This window comes from Protopterus annectens, chromosome 17.part0, assembly GCF_019279795.1.
Source record: "Protopterus annectens isolate FY-2018-M chromosome 17.part0, PAN1.0, whole genome shotgun sequence".
Classification (NCBI taxonomy): domain Eukaryota; kingdom Metazoa; phylum Chordata; order Ceratodontiformes; family Protopteridae; genus Protopterus; species Protopterus annectens.
In genome coordinates this window covers 253,118,694-253,132,868 of record NC_056751.1, presented here as the reverse complement: position 1 = coordinate 253,132,868, position 14,175 = coordinate 253,118,694, and the positions used below count along the sequence as shown (strand labels likewise).

The 14,175-nt window shown below is 37.8% G+C and overlaps 1 protein-coding gene across 1 annotated transcript in view; it reads left to right on the top strand.

Moving 5' to 3' along the window:
* Nucleotides 1-14,175, top strand: part of DEPDC7 (DEP domain containing 7) — a 317,686-nt gene that overhangs the window by 245,858 nt on the left and 57,653 nt on the right. Inside the window, exon 7 of the mRNA XM_044058996.1 lies at nucleotides 2,394-2,519. Coding sequence (XP_043914931.1) covers nucleotides 2,394-2,519 — 126 coding nt within the window. The remainder of the gene's footprint in view (nucleotides 1-2,393; nucleotides 2,520-14,175) is intronic.

Sequence of the window (14,175 nt, the reverse complement as noted above, 5' to 3'; positions counted from 1 at the left end):
CATTAACTTTGAGCAGCAAAGGAAATAGCCCCATGTTTGCCGATGTGTAATTTCATGTTAGTACAGTTCTAAAGTGAAAGCAAACTATTAGAGATGTAGTTTTCACTTTTTCAAATGTCTTCAATCAGACTTGCAGTTGTAAGATGTTGTTCAGAGTTCTCAAGTTTTGTCTTTATACATAGCTCTGCTTGACTGTAACTTTAATTGGGTGGAAGGGGTACCAGAGTCAGGAAAAAGTGCTTCATAAGCTGTCTGTGTGAAATGCCAGTTTTACTTTTATGTATTTCAGTATTCAAAAACCTGTGGTGGTTTGGTTTGCTTTGCTTCGCTTTGTTTCAGTATCTGAAAGCGTTGCATTTTTGGCAGTGACCGTGATTAGGATCAAAGTTTAAACTCTAGCTTGTTCAACTTCAGCCAGATGAGACTTGAGAGCACCGGTCGAATCTCGTGTAGTGTATACAACACTGGTGATCAATGCTGGAACGTTTGTAGTGTAGCAGTGACTGCTGAAACTAAAAACTGCAAGAACCTAGGCTTTCCAGCAGAGAATCGTAGCAGGTAGCCAACCTTATTTCTGGACTAGTAAAGCAGTAATTATTATACTTGGGGGTCGTGCACTAGAACTGCAGAATTTGCTGGATGCAGCAAACAGCAGGCCAAGTCAGAAATTTTAGAAATTTGCTTTGTTAAAAAAAGTCTAATTTTGAGTATTTTGTGCGGGTGGTAAAGGTTTAGTGCTAACAGAGCTCTGGTTGGGAGGTGAGAAATGCAGGAGGACGACTATTCCGTCAGTTACTCTTTGGGCTGTAGAAGAGCACTTGGCAGAAGGTGAATTGAAAGTCTGTTAAAGTCCAAAAGGGGGTAGTATGAGCATATTATAATTTCCATGTAACCACATTTTATGTTGGTGCAGGTGTTCTTGCAAAGTACCAGGGTCAGAAACAATAATTACATATTTCTGATATGCCTACCTTGAAGGGGCAAGCATAGGACTGTTAATAGCCTTGTTTGTTCACTAACAATATTACAAGTCTGTTAATAGCCTTGTGGTTACTCATTCCTATATGAATGGTAATGAATGCAAGATACTGTTGTGCTTTACTGTAATTTGAACTGGGGCACTTCTTTTCTTTCTCCCTTCTCCATCTTGACCATCAAGCTCTTCTCTCATGGATCTTGAGCACAATCTTTTTCAATATGTTGGGTGAGTTTAAGCCCACACCAAGCAAGAGCCGGCCAGAGGGGACTGTTGTCCACATTGTTATGGAGGTGATAATGCCCTTACTTGTATAGGTACTTTGATCCATTCCACTAAAACAATTTCAGAGTATTTTGCTTTTGAGTTTTACAGCTTTGCACATTGTGGTGCAATGAGTATGACTGTCTTGACCATATCCCCTGATTAGCCTCACCCTGTGTATCCCACTTTGGAACCCTGAATAGGTGGCAGTCCTATGCAAAAATAAAACGTGAGTTGTTGAGAGAGCATTTAACATAAGATCACTGTGTTCACCTGTATCACTGGTAAAGATATTATTCCTTAAGCAATTTCTGCAATAAGCCACTCAAGAGAACTGCAGTAGCTTGCATAATTACTGAAGATGTTTGATTACTTGCTTCCTTCTACATGCATATATGTGTGTGCGCGCACAGCCTAAACCTTTTGAGTGTAACATTTTGGATGCATTAAATTGCTCTTAATCTGTACATTTTTTTTTCATACTTTCTCATTTTGATGACCATACATACTTTTGCTGCAGATCAGCAGCAGTTGGAGCCAACATTCTACTTATTCATATTTGGAACTGGATAGTTCTGTGTCTTGGTGGTAAAAACCTTTTGAGTAACCCTCCCAGGTATATAACACATCCCTAATATTGGCATTGCTTACTGCAAATATCTAGAAACTCACTTTGTTTTTGTAACTTGGACATTTTTCCATTTTTTAGTATTTTTAGAAGGCAGTGATATTAAAGCAGCCTAGAGTGTTTAATACATTTCCTTCAGCATCATTTGCATATAAAAGTGAGCACGTGCATATTTGACACATTACGCCAGAGGGATTTGGTAAATCCTGCTTCTTCCCCTTGGCCTCTCTCTGAAGAACATCAGAGCAAGTACAAAATTAAATTGTCCGAATACATTTTGGGTTAAACCTTTATCTGAAATAAGTCGGGCATCACAGGATTTAGAAATGAGTGCTTGCTGGCTGGCATGTATCTGAATGATTGTGGTATTTCAAATAAGCTGGAATTTGACCATTTTAATTGGTAAATGTCACAGTTGCATTGTACGTAGTGCATTTTTGGGGGCTTTGGGGGGGTCTCTTAATTGGGCTGACGTTTCACTGCTTGCCATACAGAAAGTTAACCTTTGTTCTTTTCTCTTCTTAGAGTGAAAACAGAATGACTGTCAAAAGAGCTTTCAGTAAAGCTATTGTCGACCACAAAAGCCTATCAAAAGGCAAAGCAGACTTGCTGGTATTGTTTCTTATGGACAACCACAAAGATGTGTTCAAGGTAACCATATATATTTTTTAATAGGAAATTAACTATCCACCCAAAGCTTCTACTGATAAGGGTATACTTGCTACTGCTACTTGTTTTTTCTAAAGTGTTGGAGAATACACATGATTTTCATGTGGTCTTTAATCCCTTGAGATTTATTGTTCATTTAACGTACATATCCAAGAAAGGAACTCAGAACAGTAGAATGTCAAACCCTGTTCAACAAAACAGCATTTGGGTGCTTTTATTTAGAAATCTAACTTCAGACTTTTTTTTTTACATTTTACAATTTTTCTGTGAGTTAGTTGCAAGTTAACCTTATGAGCATAGTGCTAAAACTGTTTACTTCTAAAGTGCTAGTAGGATAAAATGCATGGTGGAATGCAGCATATGTTCTCATTCAAATGCCACAAGTGTTAACATGAATGTATTTGCCATTAACTATAGTTTATAAATTTGCTCAGCTGTGCAGAAAATCTGGTCAGAAAAGTGAAAAATGTCACTGATCCAGGTACTTCTGTCTGATGGCCTAGTGGAATGCCAAGCGGAATGTTAATGCCAGGGGTTTGCTTGTCTTTACTCTCAGTTCCTTGTAGTGGCCGACTGTGATGGTGCAGTGGTTAGTGTTGTCACTCACAGCAAAAGGTTCTCTGGTTTGATTCTTGGGTGGAGAGCCTTCTGTGCGGAGTCCGCATGTCCTCCCTGCGGTTGATTTTGAATTAAAAAAAAAAAAAAAGACATGCCGTAGCTGTGTGTGCTTTCTGTGTTGGTTGGGCACTGGGCTGGTAACTCAAAACCATAAAAAAACTCCACTGCCAATCACACTGCGGACTGGAGATCCACTGTGGCGAGCCCTAACAGGAGAAGCCCAAAGACTGTTTTTTTTTTTACTTGGTTCCTTGTGAACTGAGCAGCGTGCTAAAGTTGAGAGATTTAAAAGCAAGATTCCTAAACATGACATTAGTATCAGTACTTGTTTGCTGTGTTATACATACTATCCGTGATTTAACGGGCTGTACATTTTGATAAAAAGAAGGCCTCAATTTATGCTCTACAAAATGCACTTGGATTTATATTCCAGTAGAGTCGCAAGTTTTTCAGTGCTGAGATTTGTTGTCTTTCAGGTCAAAGTTTAAATTGCAGTCCGTTCTGACTGATCTTGGTAGTAGCTGACTAGAGTGCTGTGAATGTCATGGTACTTTGGCAGCAGATTAGAAGGCTTTTCTCTCTATTCTGCATTTATACAACCCCAGATAGTCACTGTAAAAAGAGCATATGCTTGATAGGGTCTGTTAGCCAATAAAAGGAATTTATTTGGAACAGACACTTAAATTGAAAGATTCCAGGCATTTTGCCATCTGTAGGATGTTTGGCATTTTTGCTGAGATTATTTCTGCTGATAGCCGGTTCATTGTACCCACTTTTGAATGGGTACGCGTTTATTCTGTGGTGAACATGTCAGATGACCAGCGTTCTGTTAGTGGAATACTACCCCTTTTAGTTAAGAGGAGCATTGTAGTATTTATATAGGAATTTGATGTGGACAATAAGGTACAGGGTTTGATTCTCATCTTCGAAAGGGAAATTGGCTAGGATTAAAATGGCCACAGGGGCAGCTAGCCTAGTAGTTATGAACCCATGACACTGAGAAAGAACTAGGGGGAGGTGGGCAAACCCCTCCCCCCAAAGAGCAAGTTATGTTGCATATGTCTGTCATTTGTGCATGTGCCTGTGTTTTGATATATACATGTACATACTAGGAAATAACATGCCTGGGCATTTACTGAAGATGCTGATGAATGAGTTTTCCCACCAGGTAAGTACTTTTACCAAGCTCGGGTGATGCAGTAAAGATAGTTCATTCAACTTAGCATGTTTTTTTTTTTTTTTTTTTTAATCCTATGTAGTTATTTTTAGGGGAGTAACTAGTTTTGGTGTGCTTTATATATCTTGGGTGTATGAAATATATTCGGACAATTTTTTAACCCATTTCATACACCTTGCTATAACTACAGATTTGCTTCTTGAAGCTTAACACAATTTTAATTAGGTGTCTCAAGGAAAGAGTGCATGACAGCTCTGTAGTTTTTCCAGACACTGCAGTACTGTTTATTTCATTCTTCACATAGTGTATGTTGGTGTGGTTAAAGTCCATTTGTTTTGCATGGGTATAGGCAGAGGTGCTAGAAGCTGTTTAAGGCTGGGAGAGGGGGTAAGAAGGGAACTTGGTGATCTAAAAAGGGCAATTTAACTATTTACTTATCTCAGCATAGGTTCACTTAGTGGACATTTTGAACTGTCAATTTCCCTTTTGATGCTTGAAGTAACATTTCCGGATTGGTCTTACCATCCCATGGCTGATAATTGTATATTAGCCCTAGTTAGATTAAGTGTGATCGTACCATACATAATTTGAGAGGGCACATGAGAGGGATAATGCATTTGGGAACAGCCTTAGAAATTAGTGGCACAAGGGGCAATCCTGGAGTGCATTTTCTGTTTCCCATCCTTGGATCCAAGTTGCATTTGAATTTATTTAACATTTGTGTACTGGGAAAGTCCAACTGGGTATGAGCCCATTTTCAGCAGAGGCCCAGGGAGAAAAGCTCCACAGTACACATTAAACAGAATTAAATTGAGCAATGGTTACAAATATTAAGACAATAACAAAGTAGTACAATATGTGAGTACAATAAAAGAAAATAAGCACAATATAAGGCAAGCAAAGTTGACCATACATTATATACAAGATAGAGGGTTCTTAATATGCATGTTACATAACGATGCGTGAAAGATATATACCAGAATAAGTAATGGGCTGTAAAAGCCATATAATCTTTCTGGCAGGAGAACTAAATAGTATTCTGGGATAGATAAAGGTTGGTGTAAGAATATGAAGAAAGGACATTAGAATGTTAAGGAATTAGAGAGGTGAGGCTAGAAAGTAGGTAAAGCAGTAAAGGAAGTAGGATCTATCAATAGAAGGTCTATTAATGGTGGGGGAAGAAGGGAATAAGAGTACTAACATGGCAAGGAGCATGGGCAGATCCAATTATTGGTTAGATGTTCTTTCATCCTAGACTTGAAGGAATAGTAGTGGAGTACAAGTCTGATTGCTTCTGGAATGCTATTCCATGATTTGGCAACACAAGGAGTGTACAGATCTAAGAGGATTGTAAATAGATAGTAGATACTTGTGAGAGGAGCGTAGGTTATAAGATGGAATATAGTACTGAAATAGTGATATAGTTTGCGAAAATGAGTTTTAGTACAGTATTTTGTTAGTTAATGTTTATTAAAAGTGGAAAGGTGGGGTTGTTTGAGCAAGTTTAGGGACTTGAGCACAGAGCAATGGTGAGAGTAGTGGGCCTGCCCTATGGCAAATTTAGCTATTTTATTATAACATTGACTAAGTTTTGCTTTGAGGAAAGAGTATATATTGGTTAGAACAGGTGAAGCATATAGAAGGGTGGGTAAGAGATGAGTGGTGGCAAGGATTACTCTGAGTTAAAGGTGAATTTCTTAGCCCTATACATCATGCCCAATTTTTGATTATTTTTTTATGATGTTGCTGATATGTAGGTTAAACTTAAGATTGTTGTCGGTGGTTACACCTAACAGTTTTGTATGTGAAACCACATTGCTATTACTTCCCTGAACAATACTTCAAAGTTAGAGGTATCTGGAGAAAGTTATTTTATTTTGGTAGAAGTAGTGTAGTGTCTTTTTTTTTTTTTTTTTTTTTTTTTTTGTGTAGTGTCCGTGTCCGTCCCCGTCCCCCCTGCCCAGAGTTGAGTAGTAAATGGCTGTTGGTGAGTAAAGACTCAGTGGAATTGAATAATGCTTAAGTTAAACTCTGTATATGATGGTCCTGGCAGAGCAGATTAATTTAGAGTCATCAGCATATTGAATTAGGGTGGCTTGTTTGCTGGCAGTATTAAGATGGGTTAATACAAATGTTGAGAAGTTGACCTAGTATTGAGCCTTGGGGTGGGTACCCCAGTGCCAACAGGCAAGTAAGGAGAGAAGTTGGAGCTCCATTTAATTGAGATCTGTTGGAGAGCTAGTGAACCATTGTAAGGATATTTTGTTTAAGCCCAGAAGAGATAGTTGGGATAACAGTTGGGGGTGGGAGATGGTATCAAAGGCTTTAGATAGATATAAGAACAGAGATGAGACAGTTTCATGAGTCACTAGCTTTGACAGTGTCCGTAAAGGATAGTAGAGCAGTGATGGTGCTGTGTGCTGGTCTGAATCCATGTTTGGGTGGGGGAGAGAAGATTGTCAAGTAGGTATTGAGGTTGTTTATGCATGCATTTTTCTAGAATGTTTGATAGTGGTGAAAGAATATGGACTAGGATGAGCTTTGTTGAATCCAGAGTCTGTTCTGGAACAGTGGTATCCTCTGATGTAAATCACTCTCCACACTATTCTGTTTTAGATACCTGGACTGAGTATTTCTGATGTCATTTGACTTGCTGATGTTCAGTAGGTCCATCAGTATTTGGTCAGAGGATGCCTTGTATGCCAGACACAGGTCACCTCTTAGCACTATGTAAGATAAAGCATAGTGATAAGGCTTTGATGTGGTCTATGCAAGACCTATTGTTTAGGACTTGTATCCTTTTAGATAGGTATCTCTATGGGCATTCGAGCTGTTTCATGTGTCTGGACAGATGCCTGCCAAAGTGGACATTATACAAAATTATTGACCTAGTGAGGACTTCGTAAAGGGGGACAATAACCTAGTGAGGACTTCGTAAAGGGGGACAATAACATCTCAAGATCGGTCACAATCTTTTTTTTTTTTTTTTTTTTTCATAAGCTGTGCAATATTGAAAGGCTTTTTTATGACACTGGGCACAAGTTGGTTGAAGTTGGGTCACTGTCCACACAGGTTCCAAAATTCCAAACTGGGTCAACTCTGAGGGGTATTGTCAGTTTTGTAGTTCCCTGGGGTAGATTACTTCCCAAAAGATACAAAATGTATTTTTTAGAGTTTAGTTTCAATTCATGATCCTATAACTAGTTATTGTTTAGGGCAAACCTTCCTGCATGATGGTTGTCATTTGGGGATTCAGTCTAGCTTGCAGTCATCTCAAACTTAGTCAGCCAAAGCTCTTTGGTATTTGGTTTTACTTCTGAGAAGTACATGCCAAACAGGAAAAGTCTCAACACCAAACCCTGGGGGCTCAATTGTTGACTGGTTTCTTTCAAGAGGTAGCCTCCCCTGTTTTGATCTCCTGCATCCTGTGAGCCAGTTAGCAGTTCAGGTAGTGATGTAAGGGTTTATTCCCAGTTTATTCAGTTTTTCTACTATACCTGAGTAAGGGATTGTCAAAAGGCTTGGTCAGGTCAAGGTTATGTGGTGTGAACTGTTTTTACCTTCATCCATTGCTTTGGTGACGAGTAAAGCTTAAAATCTGCTCATGATTGAGTCAGTATGTTTGACTGTCCCTGATTTGTCATTTTTGGTCTGTTCCTAATGAAATTTGTGGTTTTCTGGCAAATTTGAGGATTGTAAAACATTAATGATAAGACACTTGAGTTTCAGACTTCTAGACTTTATATCCATCAGAAAATGCATGCTAATACAAAACCTGTTCAAGCAACTAAGCCTGTAAGAACAAGGTTATACTTTAAAATCTGTCCCTGAGTTTGGAACCTTGACCTTTTTCCAGACCTATTACATGTTTGGCTTTATTCCTTGAGCTATGAGGTTTAAGTAAGATATGTGAGCAAAAGCGGTTTTCCACTTTCAAGCCCAGCCTGCTGCATTTTTTCATTTGTTCAGTTAAACAGAAGTGGAACAAAAACTGGGCAACTTGAAAAATAATAATAAAAAACCTAACTGAGGGGTTTAAGTCAGGCAAACATTTTTATAAGCGGAATAAAAATCACAGTATTTTTATTGTGCTTTTCAATAAATTTAGCTTTAAAAATCTAACAAAACTAGGCCAGCTTTCAGTAATGAAAAAAAATGAGGAAAAAAAGATGGCAAGGAAGAAACCGTATTACTTTAGTCTGAAAACACAGTAACAGCAGTGAGTTATTCCAGTTTCTTGCCTGCATTGTTTTATTTTATCATGGTCTTTTTTTTTTTTTTTTTTTGTCGCTTCACAGTAAAGACACTGTCCGCTTCAGTTCTCAGCTAGAGTGTCTTCTGCATGGAGACAAGGTTGTGCATCAGGGCCGGTAACTCGGCACGTAAAAATCAACTACCAATCATTAGCGGACCGGAGTTCCACTGTGGCGACCCCTAATCGGGAAAAGCCGAAAGACACAAACAATTACTTAAGTGACTGCCCAGAATATACCTGGGTGGGTTGCTGCCAACTTCAGTTGACGTCCACAGAACTGCTCTGGCATGTTCAACAGTATAACCAAAAGACCTGACCAAGTAATTAGAACCAAATAAGTCCCAGAACATGGCACCAGTAACTGAGAGAAAAACTTTAAGATAAAACAAATCTAGACTTAAGCACTTTCACTCGTACCATTTCTGAGGCTTCATCAGTGTGCTGCTATTTATTGAATTAATTATAAATTGTTTGTTGAAACTTGAATTTTTATTCTGAAGCCCCTGGAATGGTAGGGATGAAAGAGCTTGGTCTGTAATTGTTCTATTTCATTGTTTTTTTTCTTTGTTACTGGTGCTGCTTGTTCTGTGATCAACAATATGACCATTATTAATTAGCAGTAAATAGTGAAAACCATAAACTGTTGGAAGTTGGAATGAAACAGTCTGTTGTAAATGAGTTTTCATTTCTTTTATTGACAAGCAATTATTTTTTTTTTTTTTACAACTGACACCTCATAGTTTCATTCTAACTTCCACTATAACCGTGCAAAATACCAGAGCTGACTCATGGTCAAATGGGGGCCCTAGGCAGGGGAGTAGATTGTGGCACCCCCAGAACAGCCCCTTCCCCAGCCATTCCATTGTTCTTTCATATGGCTTTCTCCCCAATTACCATAAATACTGTTCAAACCAGTCAGTGTGCATACTGTTTTCTTTACTTCTACAGTGATTTGCTATTTTACTTCAATATCTCTGAACACCGATAGCAGTTTGCTAAACAATACAGTCTCACAATGAAAACTGACTTAACATGAGCAGTAAATTTCTCTGCCCCTGAAACTCTCATTTGTTGAACTGCATGAAAAACCACATTCAAGAAAATGTATCTGGCCAGTGGAAGATTGTTTACCTTTGGGTTGTTTTCAAACCAAAACCTTGCAGCACGCATTTTTAAAGCCATACATACATGTGTGTGCTTTGATTTCACCTTCCTGATTGATTGTATAATACAGCACCACTTGTTGGAATGTTTAAATTTGTAGTTTTGAACATTTATCTAATAAGCAACGAAAGAAAATGTATGAACCAATAATGACAAAACTACCCATTTCATAAAATTTCAACCATAAAAGGCCACTCAAACCTCTGTCCACCAATATCACTTAATATGTACAATCTTTGCAGAAGTAAGTCATCTGAATAATTCCACATTAGATATCTAACTAATGAAGAGGTTGCTACTGACAAACCACTTTATATTTCAATGTTATCTACAAATTATCTACAAATTCAGTGCCTGCTGCCTTTGAATTAATTGCCTATGTTACATTAAAAAATATTGCTAACATGGTAATATTTCAAGAGGGAATAACTGACAAACCGACAAGTTCATAGTTACTAGGCATCTCATACAGAGGACATACTCAGGAGTATAGACCCCAATCCCCCCTTAAAGTGCACCAAATGATCTGCAATCAAAAGGGCACTGCAATATTAACACTCCATCTACACGAGCAACAGTAAACTTACTTCCTTGAAACTCAATTCCTTGAAAATGAATTGAAACTCATAATCGCTTAAATGCACTGAAACTCGTACATCCCTGAAGATGCATCAAAACTCCAAGCTCTGAATTCCATCAGCAGTCTGGTAGTTGGAGTGAAGGATTCAGTTGTCTCCTGTAACCAAGTTACAGGGTCAACCATGCTATTTAATTGACTAACCTGCCCTCCCCCATAACTGGGACATCATATATTGTGCCTCTATACCTCTTGGCATAAGAAATCTGGACAAGGTCTAAAATAATGGGGGACAAAGGCAAAATAGGGACAGATTTTAAATACTGCTCTTGTAGAAAGTTGCTAGAATAACAGCATTGGTCTTGGCATGCATTTTCTGAAGGAAAGTCAAACTCAAATGTATGACATTTAGTTATTTCGGGTCTCGGTAATTTGCCAGAAAGAAATTGTGGAATAGGCCAAAATATATAAGGCAAAACTTTAAGATTTTAAATATTGCAGTTTTCAACTGACAGAGCTGCTAGAATAACAGGATTTCTAGTATGTATTTTCTGAAGGATATGAAGTCGGAAGCGCGTATAATTTTGACTTTAGTCCTCCCTGGTTTGACAGAAAACCACAAATTGTATGAGGAGTAGACCAAAACTGAGGCTAAAGCTGGACATTTGAGTGGAATGTTAAACGTGCACGTCATCTTAAACTGATGCATACACCCTCCTCCAATGGAATGGCTAGTTTAAATTCTCGCACAAGTGCAGAATGTTTACATCCGCATTGGCATGGTGCTTACTTGTACATGGTCCTCAAAGGAGAAGATGCTGCCATGGTGCTTACTTGTACATGGTCCTCAAAGGAGAAGATGCTGCCACCACGGAGTCATTTTTATTTATTTATTTTTTTAATTGCCAAAGCCTCCTGGCCAACAGCTGTAAATGTGGGAGGGCACTTACCCTCCTCCGCCCTGTGGTTCCCAGCACCCTTGATTGTAGGGACCAACTGTTCCCTGGATCTCCAGAAGTAGTTTTCACAGAAAGTATTGTTTACCCATAGAAATGAGTGAAGAAAGAATAGACCTAGACATTCAAGTAGGCAAGGGGCACATGGAAAATGTGTAAAGGAGAAGGTAGGGATGGAAAAGGCGTAGTGTTAAATGCAGTTAAAGGGGTAGACTATATCTTACTGTCTCTCTACCATTAAGAAAATAACTGTTCATTTTCGAGTGATTTGACCTCTCTGTATAATCTTAGCATTTTTCTGGGAATTAACATTCTCAGAGTGCAGGTCAGTGATTTGGTCTTTCACAACCATTCAAGAATATCCTCAGGATAATGTGCCATATCCTTTCCTAGGTATTGTGGTACTGAGGCATAAATGTCAGGAATATGTTTCTGCAACACACTTCTAGAGCTTACAAAGATGGGCCTTGACAGAGCAAATCTCAAGTCACATTTACTAAAAAAAAGTTAAACGGGAGTAAGAGATCCCAAGCTATTACTCCATTGCAGTGTCTGCTGTTATAAACAGTTCCCAAATCATCTTCTGCCCCTCCTGTAATCCAGCATGTTTGTTGTTCTATCTATAAAAAAACATTACATGTCCAGTAGAGAGAGACATAAACTTTAGTTGTACAGAATTCTGGCAAAACGTAGCATTCTCCTTTTTCATGTATAACAATTGCATAGTAACTGTAACATGTTTGCTTAAATTCTTACTGATGGGATTTTTTTTCACTACTGGACAGTTCAATACATGGTATCTAATGCAGCTTTATTCTGTGCAGACAGAGCCATGACAGCATAAAGAAGAAAACTGTCACTTCCATGCAGCTGCCTCCACTAGTTTAAACACCTGTTTTGCAAAGAGATGGGGGGAAAAATCCAGTGAACAAATAATTATAAACAAGGTACAACTAATCTGTACTTAAACTGCACGAGTTTCTAGTAAACGGGTGTTGCTTACGAAATGCTCCCCAATTACTTTGAGTCAGAAGTTGGTATCTTTGCTTATAAAAAGCTTTTGCTACAGTGTCCCATATAGGTAAACCAGAGTGATCTAAATCTAGAAATAGCAGCTTGTTTCATTTGTAGGGTAGTGGCATGGTTGGGAGATGATGCAGAGGGTAATGGGTGCCTGTTATCTGGGGCTGGTATGATGAGCAGATCTTGGGAGTTGAAATCTTTGTGCTTTTTTTAAGCATGGTCATTTAATTGTGATACGAAGTTATTCTAAGCCCAGGAAAGTAATAGCCCGGCAAATACAGATATTAATCATTAAAGGAATAAAGAAAAAATAAATGTGTGGCAACCAACTTTTCAATGACAGAGAAAATCATTTAATGGTAAGCTGTCTTATTTTAAGTAAAATGTCTAGATACTGGGATTCACATATCAAATAGGCTAATCTTCAGAGAACACTGTTCCTATAAATAAAAATGACTATTTCTGTCCTTTATCTAATCACTGTATATAAAACTGAGTTATTATACCTGATGTGATTTTAAATGAAAACAAATCTAGCAATCTCTAATCATTGGTTTATTCAAACGAGGTATGAATAGATTATGATCCCTGAGGACTGTATTCAATAGTAAGCAGGTTACTACGAGTGAAAACTGTTCATTATGTTTGGAACATTAGCTTATCAGTTATCTGAAACCATCACTTTATGTAGTCTAGGCTCTACTAGACATAATAGAAAACGTCCATAATTGTATAAAGACACAAAAACTCAACTAATTAACTCTAGAAAAATGTCGGAAGAAATGGATAACATTTAATTTTTTTGTTTAAATCCCAGTTCGATAAAGTTGTGAAGAAATATTATGTAATTTAATGGAAATAAAAAGTTGTACAATAAAAAAATAAGATAAAACTCTGCTTCAAGAAATAAAACCCCGTTATTAATTCTGAGCACTTGTGAAAAGAATTATGGTGTTGGCTGGATCTTCTATTTCAGCCTCTTAGTATAACTTCCATTGCAGGGTAATAGCCATTTCTGCAGTTAAAATTGTTTGAGGGGAAAAAAATGGTTCAATTCCCTCCTGCCATAACCAGGGATACTAGACAGTTGTCAATCGCACACTCTTTTTTGCCCCATACTTGAAACATCTTGCCCATGCCCTTAAGCACTAGTATCACTGGTGGTGTACCGTACTGACAGTGAATTGGCTCTGTTGCTGATAGACTTGCAGGTTAGTACAGATTTGAAGAATAATCTGCCAAAACACTAACTAGTTAATATTGATGCCTTCCCAGACTACATTAAAGAAAAAAAATCTACTTACTCTTTAATTATATCCCCTTCAGGCTTGTATGAGGCAGCACCCTCTTTCTATTTAACTGGCAGAAGAATAATTTTAACTACTTAGTATTTCAGATGTACCTATTTGCTACAGAATTCACTATAGTTCATATGTTTAAATGGTTATAAACCAATGCAAAAAAAATCTGATCATGATCCATGCAAACGCCTTCTCTAACTGAAAGCATTCATGCTTTACAATTTTTGAATTACCCCTGGATTTGTGGGCACCTTTGCTAATCAGTTTATTTTAATGCACTGTCATACTAGTTCGACATAAAATCATTGATTAGCTGGTCAGCTAATTTCAACCTTTTATCATTTATGACCAATTTTTAATTATTTTCCTTTCACTTGGCAGTTCCTATTTTACATGTATATTAACATCTCTAATGTTTACACAATTGGACACACACACACACAGACACACACACACACAGACACACACACACACACACGTATTAGTAATATATGGGTCACTAATTGAAAAAAGATTATAGATCTGTTCACTCCATTAAAAATAGTTTTTAACCTACATTTGTGAAGA